At 39.4% G+C, this 14,519-nt stretch overlaps 1 protein-coding gene across 11 annotated transcripts in view; it reads left to right on the forward strand.

The window, feature by feature from the left end:
• Positions 1-14,519, forward strand: part of IARS1 (isoleucyl-tRNA synthetase 1) — a 103,874-nt gene that overhangs the window by 44,437 nt on the left and 44,918 nt on the right. For 10 of the 11 annotated variants that reach the window (XM_054387491.1, XM_054387492.1, XM_054387501.1 and 7 more), the window contains exons 13-17: positions 1,444-1,570; positions 6,983-7,056; positions 7,372-7,566; positions 12,662-12,748; positions 13,330-13,413. In XM_054387491.1, coding sequence (XP_054243466.1) covers positions 1,444-1,570; positions 6,983-7,056; positions 7,372-7,566; positions 12,662-12,748; positions 13,330-13,413 — 567 coding nt within the window. The remainder of the gene's footprint in view (positions 1-1,443; positions 1,571-6,982; positions 7,057-7,371; positions 7,567-12,661; positions 12,749-13,329; positions 13,414-14,519) is intronic. The other variant, XM_054387495.1, reaches the window with a different exon arrangement.

The raw sequence follows: 14,519 nt of genomic DNA on the forward strand, positions 1-14,519 counted from the left end.
AATTTCTTGAGAATTGATTTTTATATTACATTTTTGTTTAATGAATATCGCAGAAGATAACTTTGCAGCTGAAAGTAGATCTAGAAATAACTTGTGAAGCTGTGGGCCTTTGGGCTGTTATTTAGTGAGTCTTTTAAGGGTAGTTTTTAATCCATCTGAGACAGCAGTGGCATCAAGAAGTCTTCAGATCTCCACATGGGTGAAACTTTCAAAAAACTGTAGCTGTCATGTTCATCAATAGATTTTTTTGAGGAACACTCACTCTTATTTCATAAATCTCCTGCTGCTGGGCCAAGCTCTACCTTAGTGTCATGTGAATCTATTCCTTTAATTTTTCCTCTAAAGGGTTCTTTCATCTTTGTTACTTTTGGGGCTGATCCGTGATTAAAAATAGTTATTTAAAAAAAAAGAAAAATTGGTAGAGGAGGAAGAACTTCAAAAAGAGAAGGTAGAAGGGATCTTCTGTGTCTGGCTGCTCCTCCTTTAGAAATTCTAGGTCTCCAAAACCAGCTCAAACTTTGGGAAGGGCTTTTCTAGTTATAAGGGAAGAAAATCCAGCAAAACTTGCTATGGTTTGCTCAGTAACTCAATTCTAGAGTTATTTGTATTGTCAGCTGTTCATCACAGCTTTTGGGTGTCTATGACACTGTATTACAGTTATTCTTCTGGTGAGTTTCACTTGAGGTTGGTCTTCTTAAATGCATGTTTAGGCATGAAGGGGGAGTATATTGTTGACATCAAACCCAATTGCTTTTTCTCATTGCTATATAATCGTTGTGTAAACTGTTGATTATTTGTTTATAAGAGAAAATAATTGATTCCTCATCAAACCATCTGGCCATTCGGCATATCCAGGAAACTTGCTAGGAATCAGGTTCTGATGTACCCTCTGTGCTGCAAGACACTTTCATGTGATTAAAATTTGTCTTCAGCATCTCTCAGAGCCTGGTAGTGCTCAATAGTTTTAACCTTTTTTAGCAGGTGTTGGTTTGTTTCTTAGGGGGTTGTTTTTGGTTTTAGTCAGTGATTTAAAAGTTGAGATGATAAATAATATGAATTTTTGTCATTGTAACGTAAAGAAGTGTTAATATTTTTATCCTCCCTTAGCTACAATGCTCCAGTGCTGGACTACCCTGAGGATTTTTTGCCACTGTTTCATCCTTACTGAATCTGTTTTGTGTTGCACACTTTTTGGCTGTATTGAGAGTAAAATAAGCATGATATTTTTTGCTGGCATAGCTTACCTGAAAGTCAAAGAAAGGCAGAAGAGCTGCTGTTACCCCTTTGACAGCAAGTCTATAGGCCTTGCAATGGCCAGTGCAGCAATAGAATGTGCTCCAGTTCACACAATGTGCTGAAATTAACTTGTTCTGTGGATGAAATCAAGTGTTCTTTTAAGTGGAATGTGGTGATAAAAGTATGCTTTTCTTATTTTTGGACCAGGGTTCCAGATTTTGTGAGGGAGAAGCGTTTTGGAAACTGGCTGAAAGATGCACGAGACTGGGCTATATCTAGGAACCGGTACTGGGGAACACCCATCCCTCTGTGGGTCAGTGATGATTTGGAAGAGGTGAGTAAGAAAACAAAACGTTTCCAGTTGTATGTATTGTTTGCTTAATTGGATAGGCTGTTAAATCTTTGGCTGCTGCAGTCTTAAGGTCCATCTTCACAGTATACATAGATCTATAATAGATGATAGCTGTATGCATGCATTTGTGTGCCCACACGTGCTTGCTTTGCCTTTGCTTGACAACTGCAAGCAATTTTTCTTGTTTGTATGGGTTTTTTTTCTTGTTTGTTTGTTTTATACATATTATTCTTAATCTTCCCTGGATGAATTTGGAGTGATGGTAAATTTAATGGAAATAGCAAATGCAGTAAGAAAATGACAAGAGAGAGATTTCTTACTCAGTCTTTTCAATTTGGCTTAGAAATTCTGATGCTCAGTTACTTCAAGCCAAATGAATTGCTGGAGGTGTAAAAGTCCAGCATAGCAGAAGAGTGAAGATCTATATTTGTGGTGCTACAAATGAGAATGTAACAGCCTGTAAAAGTGTGGATCTAGTGGAATGATGGATGTGTATAATGAGCAAGCTAGGAATGACTTTTTTGAAGTTGGTAGCATAATGCTAAATGAGTAGTTTACAGAGTTTTAAAGACTGGTATCAAAACACCAAGATTTAAATTTGAAGATAATTCTTCCTGAGTGGGTTAGTTGTATTAGACACAGAGTAAGTCTTTCTTGTGCTGAAAGTAAGAAATGCTAATCAATGTCAGGGTGTCCATGGAAGGCAAACACTGATGGCAGCATCCAAAATCTTTCTTTTTAACTCCCTTGATTTGAAAAAGTTTTTCTTTTCATTTTAGATGTGCAAAACCTCAAATAGGAAAACATATGCCAGAGGATTATTTCATTGTCTTAAACTACACTGTTTCTTAGATGTGCACCCTAAAGCATTTTTTAATTTCCTTTTTCTTGGAAATCTTGCTGATAGGCAGGGAGGTAGTGGGGGAGGAGTGAGGGAGCTACTCCTCGCAGTTACAATTCAAGTATCTCAGAAAGCCTTGGCTTTTGAATTCAGTCTGTGCTATGAGACTGTAAATCACTGGCAAACCAAGTGCTTCTATCTCTAGTATGTTAATTTTTAACATTAATTCAGTATTTTTAAGTATAAACTGTCAATCTTCAAACTAAACTTGAAGTTCCTTGATTAATGGAAGAAGTTATTTTGATAGAGAAAAAGCTTTCACTTTTGTGCAACCACGTTTCAAGACTTCATTCTACAGCTGAAAAAATTGTGTAAAGGTTACATTACTCTCACTCCTTGCCTCTAATAATATTTCATTTTCTCTCCAGTCTCCCCATCTTGGTATTCCTGCATGTACAGATTTTTTTCTTTGGCTTTTTTTTTTTTTTTACATTTGATGTGTTTGTTTTTAATAACAATATGACACTGAGCTTGGAAGATTGACATTTCTTTTGAAATTAACTGCAAATATTCCTTAGGGCTTGGTGTTCTGAATAATGATCAAAATACCAACATATCTATTATTTTTGTCTGTAGATGTTACACATTTCTGTTTACTCTAGAGTCTGAGTGTCATACTTCAGCAGTCAAGTATGGTTTCTGGACCATGCTGAATTTCAAGTTAGAGGTTTTTTTAATATTCACTCTCTTTACACACCTGGGAGATAGCTTAGAAACTAAATACCATTGGAACTGATGTGGAACTTGAGGCTAAAGTGACATCTGCTCTCATATAGAAATAATACTCACTCAGAATTTCCTGATTTTGGTTTTATTGCAGCCTAATGCCATGTGAGATTGCAGAGCCTCCTCTTCATCTCCCATTCTCAGAAGAACGCTTGGTTGCGTGTAATTACGCTGTGCACATTTAGTCTTGGAGAAATAATAACAGTTCCTTATTTAATATACAGTCAGGTGGATTAATTGGTATTCAAGTGAATTTTACTACATATCAATATCTGTTTCCCCACAGTTTTATTTTAGTTCTATTTTTGCATAATTATCAAGTAGAGATGCATAATGGAAGTTAAATCTTGAAGCTTGTGTTTATTGCCACATTTTTTTCAGATAGTCGGTCGTTCTAAGTTTTCCAATCTCAATCATCTCTTCAGTGGAGGAACCCATCTCATTTGGATTAGAAAAAATTTTTTTTTAATATAGCCCCCATGTTGATAAAGCAAACAGGCTAATTTTATAGGACTTGCAAAAAATTAGCATAAGGCTAATTTTATAGGACTTGCATACAAATATGCAGAGATGCTATGGCAATTCTGATTGTTTCGCTGCTTGTCACTCACCTAAACTCTTAACCATCCAGTAGTTTTGGTGTACTTGGTCTAGCATAACAGATTTAGATTGAGAAGGCTCTGGCTGATCTCTCCTGAAGGCTTGGGGGTACTTCTTTAGGTCTGTTTGGTTGAGGCTGCATTAAGAGTGCCACTTGTAGCTGACTTTAGCAGTCATTTCTGTTACTAACTACTACTCAGTAGATACTTTCTAGAAATCCCAGGGTAGACTTCATTCATTCTATGAACATTCCTTATTCTTTGATTATAGATTTGTAACAGAGCTGAAAAGGCAAACCAATAACAATAAACACTTGTATTTAATGTGAACTTTAGAACTGTGTCGCAGGAAGTCCACAAATGCTGCTGAACGGGTTTTGTCTTCCTATTTACATGGGTAATCCCATATACTATGTTAATTTAATTTCATTAGAAGTATTTAACCTTGGCCTCTGGTTTCACTTAGATTCAGTGATGCTGAAACAGAGTTGAGCAGTCATAGAATCAGTCAGGGTTGGAAGGGACCACAAGGATCATGTAGTTCCAACCCCCCTGCCATGGGCAGGGACACCTCACACTAGATCAGGCTGGCCAGAGCCTCATCCAGCCTGGCCTTAAACACCTCCAGGGATGGGGCCCCAACCACCTCCCTGGACAACCCATTCCAGGCTCTCACCACTCTCATAGTGAAGAACTTCTTCCTCACGTCCAGCCCTGAATCTCCCTACTTCCAGCTTTATTCCATTCCCTCTAGTCCTATCACTACCTGATATCCTAAAAAGTCCCCAGTCCCAGCCTACTTGTTACAGCCTTTGTTGCCTCGTGTTAAATGTTGATGTAGCTGGTTTTGTAGTTGTGGCTGAAAAAGAAAACAGAGAAGGAACAAGTGACTCATAGGGAATGTCTTCTGAAGCAGACATTGCTGTTCAAGAAATGTATCCAAAGCAGCAGCTTTAATTTGAGAGCTTAAACCAGTTTGTTCCTTGCAGAAACAAGGGGGTGAGGCCCAATGAGGAATTGGATTTGATTAGCGTCTACTTGTTTCATTGTACTCTTGCCTTCAGATATCTAATGAACTGCCCTTGGGACAGAGTAGTTTCATCCTTCTGATTTGGACAGAGGCAGCTTTATTCAGTATGGTCATATCTGCCTTCCTGTGGTGTTTGTTGAGTTTTTCATGTGGATTTGGGGTTATTTCTTCTATTAATACGTTCTGCTGGGTATGGTCAAATATTAAGGTTATCAAAGATGATGTATTGGGTGTATGTAAGGGTGTTTTTTACCCATGCTGCTCTTAAAACCTTTTCTCCCACCAGCAGAGCTGAACTGATGCCTGCTAACTTCTGGGGCTATGCAGTGAATGAAGGAGCAGATCTGGGTTAAAAATAATTTGCTAATAAAGGTATTATTTTAACCTGGGATCAGTTCCTTGGTGTGGTTTGCTATGCAAACTGCAGACTATTGCACTTGACGGTTGTAATCATTGTAATGCCTCGCTTCTTGCAGAAAAGTAAGACAAGTAAGAAATGAAAAAATTGCATTCCAAAAGTACTTCAAGAGTTAAAGATGATGATTAGTAAAGCATAGCAGCAATTGAATCAGAGTAGGAAAATGAAGGCTTAAAAAACAAATCAGACTGAGTTTCTATCTTCTTTGTAATTCAAGACAGTTTTTTGGAACCGAATGCACCAAACCTGCAGTTAGTCACAATTTCTGTGTACATATGCATGTATTTAAGACTAGCTACAGGAACTCCCGCTTACTGTATACTAAGAGCAACTTGGAAAGTTATCTTATGTGAAGAATGTTTACCCCATTTTACAACTTCATGTTTATGCATTTAACTCTCTTCCTATTAGATGTGTCAAACCCCATTTTTTCCGTGGTAGTTCTGAATTGGACTGATTGCATGTGGATCTGGATCTCCAAAATCCAGACTGGTATTGCAGCTTGTAGCTTGTAAATCCTGCCACATGAGAGAAGGCTCTGGAAGGGTTAAACGTCATTAAAATGTAAAACATACTGAAAAAGCTTTTTGTTTCCTCTCTTAAGAAGATGCTGAGGGGACTGGAGCCATCTCTGTGTAAAGGAAAGGCTGAGAGACCTGGAGCTGTTAAGCCAGGACCAGAGCAGTTTGAGAGGGGGATCTTCTCAAGGCTCAGCAAGAGCTGAAGGGTGGGATTCAAGACAATGGGGCCAGACTCTTCAGTGGTGTTAGGTGACAGAACAACGGGCAGCAGGCACAAACTGGAGCCCAAAAGTTTCGTCTGAACTTGAGGAGAAACTTTTTTGCTGTGAGGGTGCTGGAGCCCTGGAGCAGGCTACCTAGGGAGGTTGTGGAATCTCCTTCTCTGGAGAGATTCCAAACCCACATGGGCGTTGTGATCCTGGGCAACTTGCTGTGGGTGACCCTGCATTAGGAGGAGGGTTGGACTGGATGATCTCCAGAGGTCTCTTCCAACCCTCCACCATGCTGGGATTCCTAAGTTCTGTTTTTCAGAATCATTCATCTCATGAATGTTTCCTGACGCTGCCGCAACTCTATTGCCAGCACTTGTTGTTTTTTTTTCTTTTTTTTTTTTTTGATAGCGTGTTGATGCAATAACCCCAGGAAAAGTCTACCTTTCTTACAACCCCTTTGTAAACTGTGAGGTTTTTGTTTTTCTCACTCTAAGATGCTGTTAGTATGAGTGTTTTAGCATACCTGGAATGGAACACCTATACTCAATTTTAAGCAACTTAGCTGTTTACCATAGCTTCAGGAGAGGAACCTGGGATCTGAAACTCCTATGTTCATAAAAGTCAGGATCATTGAAGTTTCAGTGGAGGGTTGTGTTGTGAGTTATTTGGAAAACAAAAAAAAGCAAAACAACAAAATCGCCCCCCTTTTTTTTATCTCTGACAAGAGGCTCATTCTTCAAAGCCTCCAGGTATTCTGACATGAATTGTATTCTGTCAGGGCAGTGTTCTTTAACAGTATTTGCTGCTACATTGGATTGAAGAAGAGAACTTTGTACAAAATTCTTGTTGTCTTTTCAGAATCCTTGTTGTCTCTTCAGCTGCATTGGAAGATACTGACTGACCTACAAGTCTCCTGTCTAATTTTGAGGAAAAAATTTTGCTACTATGTGTGAGCAGCTGACTAAATTTCTGGAGTGTCTCTTACAGGTAGTTTGCATTGGTTCAATGGCAGAATTGGAGGAGCTGTCTGGAGTGAAAGTCACTGATCTCCATCGAGAAAGGTCAGTCAGAGACTTATTAAAAATGGTTGAGCAGACTGCTTTTCTTTACCCAAACCCTGTGCAACAGATTGAGGGAAAATGAAAAAGTAGTGAGAGGACTTGTAATGAGTAAGTTTTCTTCTGTCTTGGATGCTGTTAATAAAAAATGTCTTAAATAGCTTAGAATGATATAAATGATCCAAAGAAGTGCTAACCTCTTTGAAGAGTCATTAAAATTAATACCAAAACTCCGACCTATGTTACAAGCATAATGTTAACTTTTTAAGGTAATTCTTGGTTTAGTTTAGAATTTGCCCATATTTTTCTTTCCCACAGTATCGATCACATAACCATCCCTTCACGCTGTGGGAAGGGCTTGCTGCGCCGAGTCCCTGAAGTTTTTGATTGCTGGTTTGAGAGTGGAAGCATGCCTTATGCACAAGTCCATTACCCATTTGAAAACAAAAAAGAACTTGAAGATGCTTTCCCTGCTGACTTCATTGCTGAAGGCATCGACCAGACCCGAGGATGGTAATTTTCTGCCACTTTGTGTGATGTTATTGCTTTGCATCTAACACTATTGCATCTGCATAATCCTTTATTGCAAAGTAGCCTGGTAACAAAAACGTTACAGAAAGACAATGTTAGCAAGCAGTCTTCCTGGGTCTTGTGGAAAACATTGTTAGGTAAGAGGGCAGATCTTCAGCCTGCTAAGGAAGTATCTGAATTTATGAATTGTCATGGAACCTGAGTTATCCATTAGAAACAGGGTAGGAATTGAGTCAGTTGAAATGGAAGTCAAGGTTTTGAGTATTTCAAGCCTATATATAGACTAGTAATTTTTGCTCCCTAGAGTAAATTTGAATTTTGGGTTTATAGGAGTGAGAATAAAAAACAAAAACAAAAAAACACAAATTAAGTCAAACTACATGTTCTTAGGATCTGGCAGTTTACAAAAAATCCAATTTTTGTAACTGTAAACTTCATTCCTCCCTGAACAAATGCTTTTCTCTAATCACAGAATGTTAGGGTAGTCCTAGGTATTCTCTGGGTAATTGTCTCATGTGCATGCATACACTTCCGTTTTGTACATTCCAAAATATTTATTTTCTTTTTGCAGTTTGAGGCTGGCTGTGAAAACTGATACATCTTTAAGATTAATTTTTGTGTTTTCCAGATTAGTACATTCGATAGCATGCAAGTAGAACTCTTACATCCTATAACTTGAGTTATTAGAGTGAAATAAACTAAATTCCCCTGGATCGTAGTTGGTGCTTCCCTTTGCCCACTCCTCTGTTTGCCCGACAAACCAACTGACCCACCTGAACGAAGCACTAAGAGTGTGGGCTTTTGCATGTTGGTGAAGTTGAGAGCAAGGCTTTTGCATACTCTCAAAGCCAGAAAACATTTGAGGTATGATGCTAAATAAAAATTAGGTTTTGTGTATGTAGTGAAAAGTGTTTTCACTTCGCAGCCCCTTCTTTGTGATGCAAAAAATCATCTGAGGCCTCAAAACAAATGAAATTTGCAAGCTTGGGCTTTAGTGAGGGACCACTTAAGTCTCACTTAATGAAACATGCACTCCCCATGGCATATTTAATGCCTCAGAATATAACTGCATCTTACCTAGTTAGTGCTATGCATGCTGTGTGTAATGTGTCCTTAAAGCAGTACTTCACACAGGTCAGAAATAGGGCAACCTGATGCACTCAGTTAAAACTCTCCTCTTGCATATATAGTGATTCTCACCCCCTCCCCCAAAGTAATCTTTGTTAGGCCATCTGTTTGTGTTGATCTTGAATTCTGTGTTCCCCACAACTGTGTGCCGCACAGCCTATTGGCCATGGTGCTTTTTGGTGTTGGCATACAATGAAGTACTCTTGAGTAGCATGAAACCCATCAGAAAAGGGACATCCTCCTCTCGTTTGCAGGTTGCTATTTCATGCTTGTTACTCTTCAAGCAGTGCTGGATCCAGCAGTGACCCCTTCTTTTCTTCATTTATTTTTTGTCTTTACTGTTCCATATGTCATGTGGATACAGCACTGTTAATTAGACATGTGCTAATTTGGGAAATATTTAATATAAAATAGGATGTTATATGGAATCATAGAATGGTTTGGGTCAGAAGGGACCTCCAAAGCTCACCTTGTCTAACCCCATGCTGTGAGCAGGGACATCCTCCATTAGATCAGGTTGCCCAGAGCTCCAAGGATGGGGCCTAAACCACCTCCCTGGGCAACTTGTTCCACTATCCTCATGGTAAAGAACTTTCTCCTAATATCTAACCTAAATCTACTCTTGTCTAATTCCAAACTATTTCCCCGCATCCTATCACTGCAGGTCTTTGTAAACAGTCCTTCTCTACCCTTCTTGTAGGCCCCCTTCAGGTACTGGAAGGCCAGTATTAGGTCTTACATGGAGCCCTCTCTTCTCCAGGCTGAGTAATCCCAGCTCCCTCAACTTGCCCTTGTAGGAGAGGTTTCATGATAACTGATAATGGGCCTGTATTGATCATGAGGATATTGATAATATACTACATTATATTTAAATAAAGCCTGTTTCATCTTGAAGTGATAGGTTTTGTTTTTCTGGGAGAAAACCTGCTTAGGATGCAGCAGCTGTGCTTTGGGGATGGGGGGGGGCTTTACTTCAGTTTGAGCCCCCACACTTGTGTACTGTAGGCACAATGCAAATGAAGAATTTCACATGACAGTCTGGAGTAGGTGGTTTTTTGGTTTTAACATCAGCATGAGTTACTGTAAATCTTCACCATATCCAAGTCTGTTTAATCTGGTGGTGGGTGGAGTATCAAAACACTTGCCTTGTTACGTGATGCTGATACCTTACCCACAGTGCTCATGTCTTTAGCAAGCTGGTGCTTTGGTAACAGCTGGTGTTATGTGGTCTGTACAGGAGCACTTCTGTTTGTTAAAGAAGGAAGGAATGAAGATGTGAGGTGCTGGGTGGTTTTGGTAAAAGGTAAAGCTGCCTAAGGCTGTTCTTAAGAAGGAGTTCTCATTCTGACTTGTTTACCTTTTCCTAAGTCTTGAGGAAAAATGAGGTTATTTTGAAGAGCAGACTTCTGTCTTTCCAGTAGTATGACAGCACTGTATCAAATAGCCTTAAATGAACAGCAAGCTGGTGAGTTAAGTGCATAGCATGTGATCTTTATTTGAAGCAGTCTATATAAAATGTTAAGATTCAGAATGAAGATTGGTTTTGTGTCAGGTCAGAGACTGCAGCTGACACGAAGTTGGAATGGGGAGGTGGTGAAAAACTCAGTGGGTGGAGTATAGTGGCTTCTGTTTGACATAACAGAGAAAGGGAGAAAGTCAAGGGAGACAAGGGGAAAATTAATCTGACCAAGGTGATGAGCTAGGAGTGTGAGCTTTTTGATTACTTTCTGCATAGATGTGAGAAACAACTGAATTATATTTAAGGCTAGAGGAAAAACCTACAGCAGTTGAGTTGCAAGCCTGGGAGGTGCACAGATTGATAGGAAAGGTTTTGGCTCTGCTTGTACGCAGGGAGATGCAGTAATATTTAGAGTCATGATCAGAATGTGGTGACCAACAGGGAATTCACAGTTGAATGTTTTTGGCATGAACCACAAGATTATGAGTTTACCCACGGATATTCAAGAAAGGAGAAAACAGGGAGGGTGGTGTTAAGGGGGATTCTGCTCTTTGTTTTAGCTGAGAGCTCTGTGTATCTGCAAGGATACTAGAAGCAGGCTGAGATGTGGTGAATGGAAGATGAAACAGCAGAGATAAATCAAGGAGTTTCAGAAACAAATGTATCTGAGGACATGGTATTTAAAAAATAAAGTGCAGAGAGGCACTCCTTTTAAATATTCAGAGGGAATGCAGTAAATTATACTTCTATTTTTCTTTTATTCTTTTTTGGACTAACCTCTAAAAGTTAGGTCAGAATGATATGTAAACCACTGGATCGCAGGATCTCAAAGACAGGTACCTCATTGCTGCGGCTCATAAAGCTAGACAGTGTAAATAACAAAGTTTGTGAAAAGTTCTTGAATGTATTTTTTTCAGTGCCCACAGCCTGTCTGTAGAATTTTGTAATACAAACGGTATTGAAATTTCTTCTGGTTGATTCTGCACTGTTCTTTCTAATTGCAAACGCATTTATTCTAATACAAGAATTTGTGACCAGCTTGTACAAAGTGATGAGGGATTGTCAGTGAGGTACCTTCATACTAACCACCAAAGAAGTACTGCTGTGTTGGTAATGATTAACTCTCAGTCTTGTAAGCTTGAGGTGTCAGTCCTCTGAGTAAATGCTCAGATGTTTGTGTTGAGGTTAATAATGAAGATGGGGATTTTGAGTGCATGTGTTTGTGTGCAGGTGGAGGATTGTTGGTTAAAATTCATGGCATCACAGTGCAACTTAATAAAGGGTATTTGTATCTTGCAGTGTCAGGTGAGGTGATTTTGAGAGTTAAAAGACTGTCTCAAAAGTATAAAAACTGTCATGTAAGCCATTTAATAAATCCAGTAATTGCACATAGCAAACTTTTCAGAGCCTAGGACCCTCAAATGTTGAAATGATTTAGCTGTTTTAGGCAGCTTCTTGGTTTAAAATTACTTTGGAATATAGAGATAGACTTCACCCCCTACCCCCTCTCCACCCTCAAAGTGTTTCTCCACTGTCTCTTCATGCAAATGCAGAGTTCTGAGGCATAACCTCTTGTGCCTTTTTCTAAATCGGTTATCTTTTTCGTCATCAGCTGCTGCTTTAAGGTTGCTAAACAGAATTCAGTGTGATACTTGTTTTTAACGAGGAAAGCTGTGGCTTACCCTCCAGTTTATTTCTTAAAAGTGATTAGTGGTAGTGCAGTTACAGAAGATCATAGATACCACCTTTGGTGAAGGTTCTGACTCCTGAGTATGAAATCCTTGCCTCATCTGGCACCTTAGACGAAATCATGTGTTGACCAACAGGCACCCGTGCTTGTTCCAACACTGGTTTCTTGAGTGTCCTGGACAATTTATATAGAGAGTTCTTGTAAACACATCAAATGGAGGGAGGGGGAATCCCCTATCACCTTTTCTTCTGGGGACCAACAACCTGCTCATATTTTTCTAGTGATGGGTAAGTTTTTTGATTGGAGGAGGCTCTACTGACTTTTGCTTTCACGCTCCCAGCAGTAACTCTTGTATTGTCTGCTAGGATGAAGATATTAACACATACACAGGAAGTGCCAATCTGATCTGCTGTGTCCATTCCTGACTGATCCTGTGTCCAGAGGTTTGCAGTGAGCAAACAGGGAGTTTCTCTAGGGACAGAGTTCTCTCTTCTGTTTTAAAAGAGAAAATGCTATAACTTTCTCCTTCACAACCTTCCTAATGCTTACTATGAATTTTTTTTCAGCACTTTAAGATTAGTAGATCAAGCTGAGTAAAGAGCACTCCGTTACAATGAGGAAAAAGGGCCTGCTTAGATTGAGCTCTGCTTCTGCTTCTTTGCCATGTAATTGTTTCACATAATTAAATGTTAATTTTGCTGGAGTAAAGCAACATAATGAAAAATTGCCTTTTTAATGAAGGACATGCAGACTTGAGCTTGCTGAATTTAGAAAGTCATGTTTGTATTGTCTTGTTTCAGGTTTTACACTTTGCTGGTGCTGTCCACTGCTCTTTTTGGAAGGCCTCCTTTCAAGAATGTAATTGTAAATGGCCTTGTTCTTGCCAGGTTGGTATGTCAGTCCTTTCCTGAACAGACTTATAGTCAAAGAATATGTTAGTTAAGTCCCTGTGAATTGTAAATTAAATCTGAAATGGGCTTTGGAGCTGTTAAGGCTTGTCAGGGAGATACTGGTAGTTCAAGAGGTAAGAAGCACCTGAGAGTGTGAGTTTTGTACATCCCAGCTATCTATTGCACTAGATTCTTTGCAGCAATATTAGTCCTTCCCAGTGAGAGAAAAGGAGTAACAAGTCTGAATAGGAAAGAACAGGAAATATACCAATTATGCAGAGTGAAGTGGATTAGAAATGTAGTTTTAGATGTAATTTTAAATTTATTATATTTATTTCCCTTTATATCCCCTGCTTAGATTTGTAACATGGGAGCCTTGGGGGGTTGTGGGGTGTTTTCTGTTGAATTTTTGGGTTCAACAGTCATAGTGAAATGACCTGCTAATATGTAATTATGTCTGTGCTACCTAGAATGGTACAGGACAAAAAAATTAAGCTGGATTTGAAGACCCTTTTTTTCCCTTACCCATGTATTTCATGAGGTCTGAGGATTTATGTCTATGTTTTGATATTTTCTAGTGATGGCCAAAAAATGAGCAAGAGGAAGAAGAATTATCCTGACCCAATGAATATTGTAAATAGTTATGGAGCTGATGCACTAAGGTAGGATTTCTTTCATTAATGTACCGTCTGATATATTGGCTTTCTGGTCATAGCAGACATGTACCAGGAGGGCTCTGTATGTTTTTTTGACAATTAACAGTAGGAAGAAAGTTAATTTTAGAAGCTTCCAGACTGCTGTGGCTGCCAAATAACAGAGAGAATGGATGACTCAAAAGAACTGGCAATAGTTACAGTGCTTGGAGTTTCTGTGCCCTTGTCTTCTCTCCCTTAAGGCTGGTAATAACCAAAGTTGATGTGCTGACTGGAGGCCTTTTGTCGAAACGTGTGTCCGGTTTGTACAGAATGCTTCCGCTTGAGCCAGCACTGCCTTGTAGGGCAGCTAACAGCCTGAGTGGACCCAGTGAAAATGTGAACAAAACCTGTGAGAACGACACTATTAGTTTACTGCTAAGTAGCTAAGCCCCTTTTAGAGAAGGGTTGCTGTAGAATGCACAGAAATGTGCAGCACAAGCAGCAAACAGCCACTTTGTAAAGAGAAAGTGCTTATTTTTTGTTGATATGCATATACAATATGTACCTCATAGCAATGAGGTAAACCAGAAGAGCAGAAGTGGAGCAGCCTACTGTGTGTATAGAAATTGTCCTGGTCAAACAGAGATTAAACGCAGTTTAATTGTGTCATTAAAGTTATACTAGGTGTAAACATAATTGGGCAGTCACCTGGTGCTTTGGCTAGGTGCATTAAGTATGTACATGAAGTGGTACCTTGAGGTAAAGGTATAATAAAGACACTTGAATAAATGGGAGAGAACACTACTTATGCATTCCTCGGGAGCCTTGTAATTCTTGCTATATATGAGAAGACCTTAAACCATCGCACACAATTCTGGTGGTAGTGATTGGGCTGAAGGAAAGGTTAGTGTCCTGTGGGGCTTGGCTCTTTGGGAGAGACAGGTTTTGCTTGTTCTAAATAATTTCAAAATAGAGGTATGAATTTCCTTATTACCGCAGGCTTTAGCACTTAAAAGATGGCTGAACTTGAGCCAACAGTGTGCTGAAGTGGTCAAGAAGGCCAACAGCATCCTGACCTGTATCAGCAATAGTGTGGCCAACAGGACCAGGGCAGTGATCATGCCACTGTACTC

Source organism: Indicator indicator, chromosome 15 (genome assembly GCF_027791375.1).
Source record: "Indicator indicator isolate 239-I01 chromosome 15, UM_Iind_1.1, whole genome shotgun sequence".
NCBI lineage: Eukaryota > Metazoa > Chordata > Aves > Piciformes > Indicatoridae > Indicator > Indicator indicator.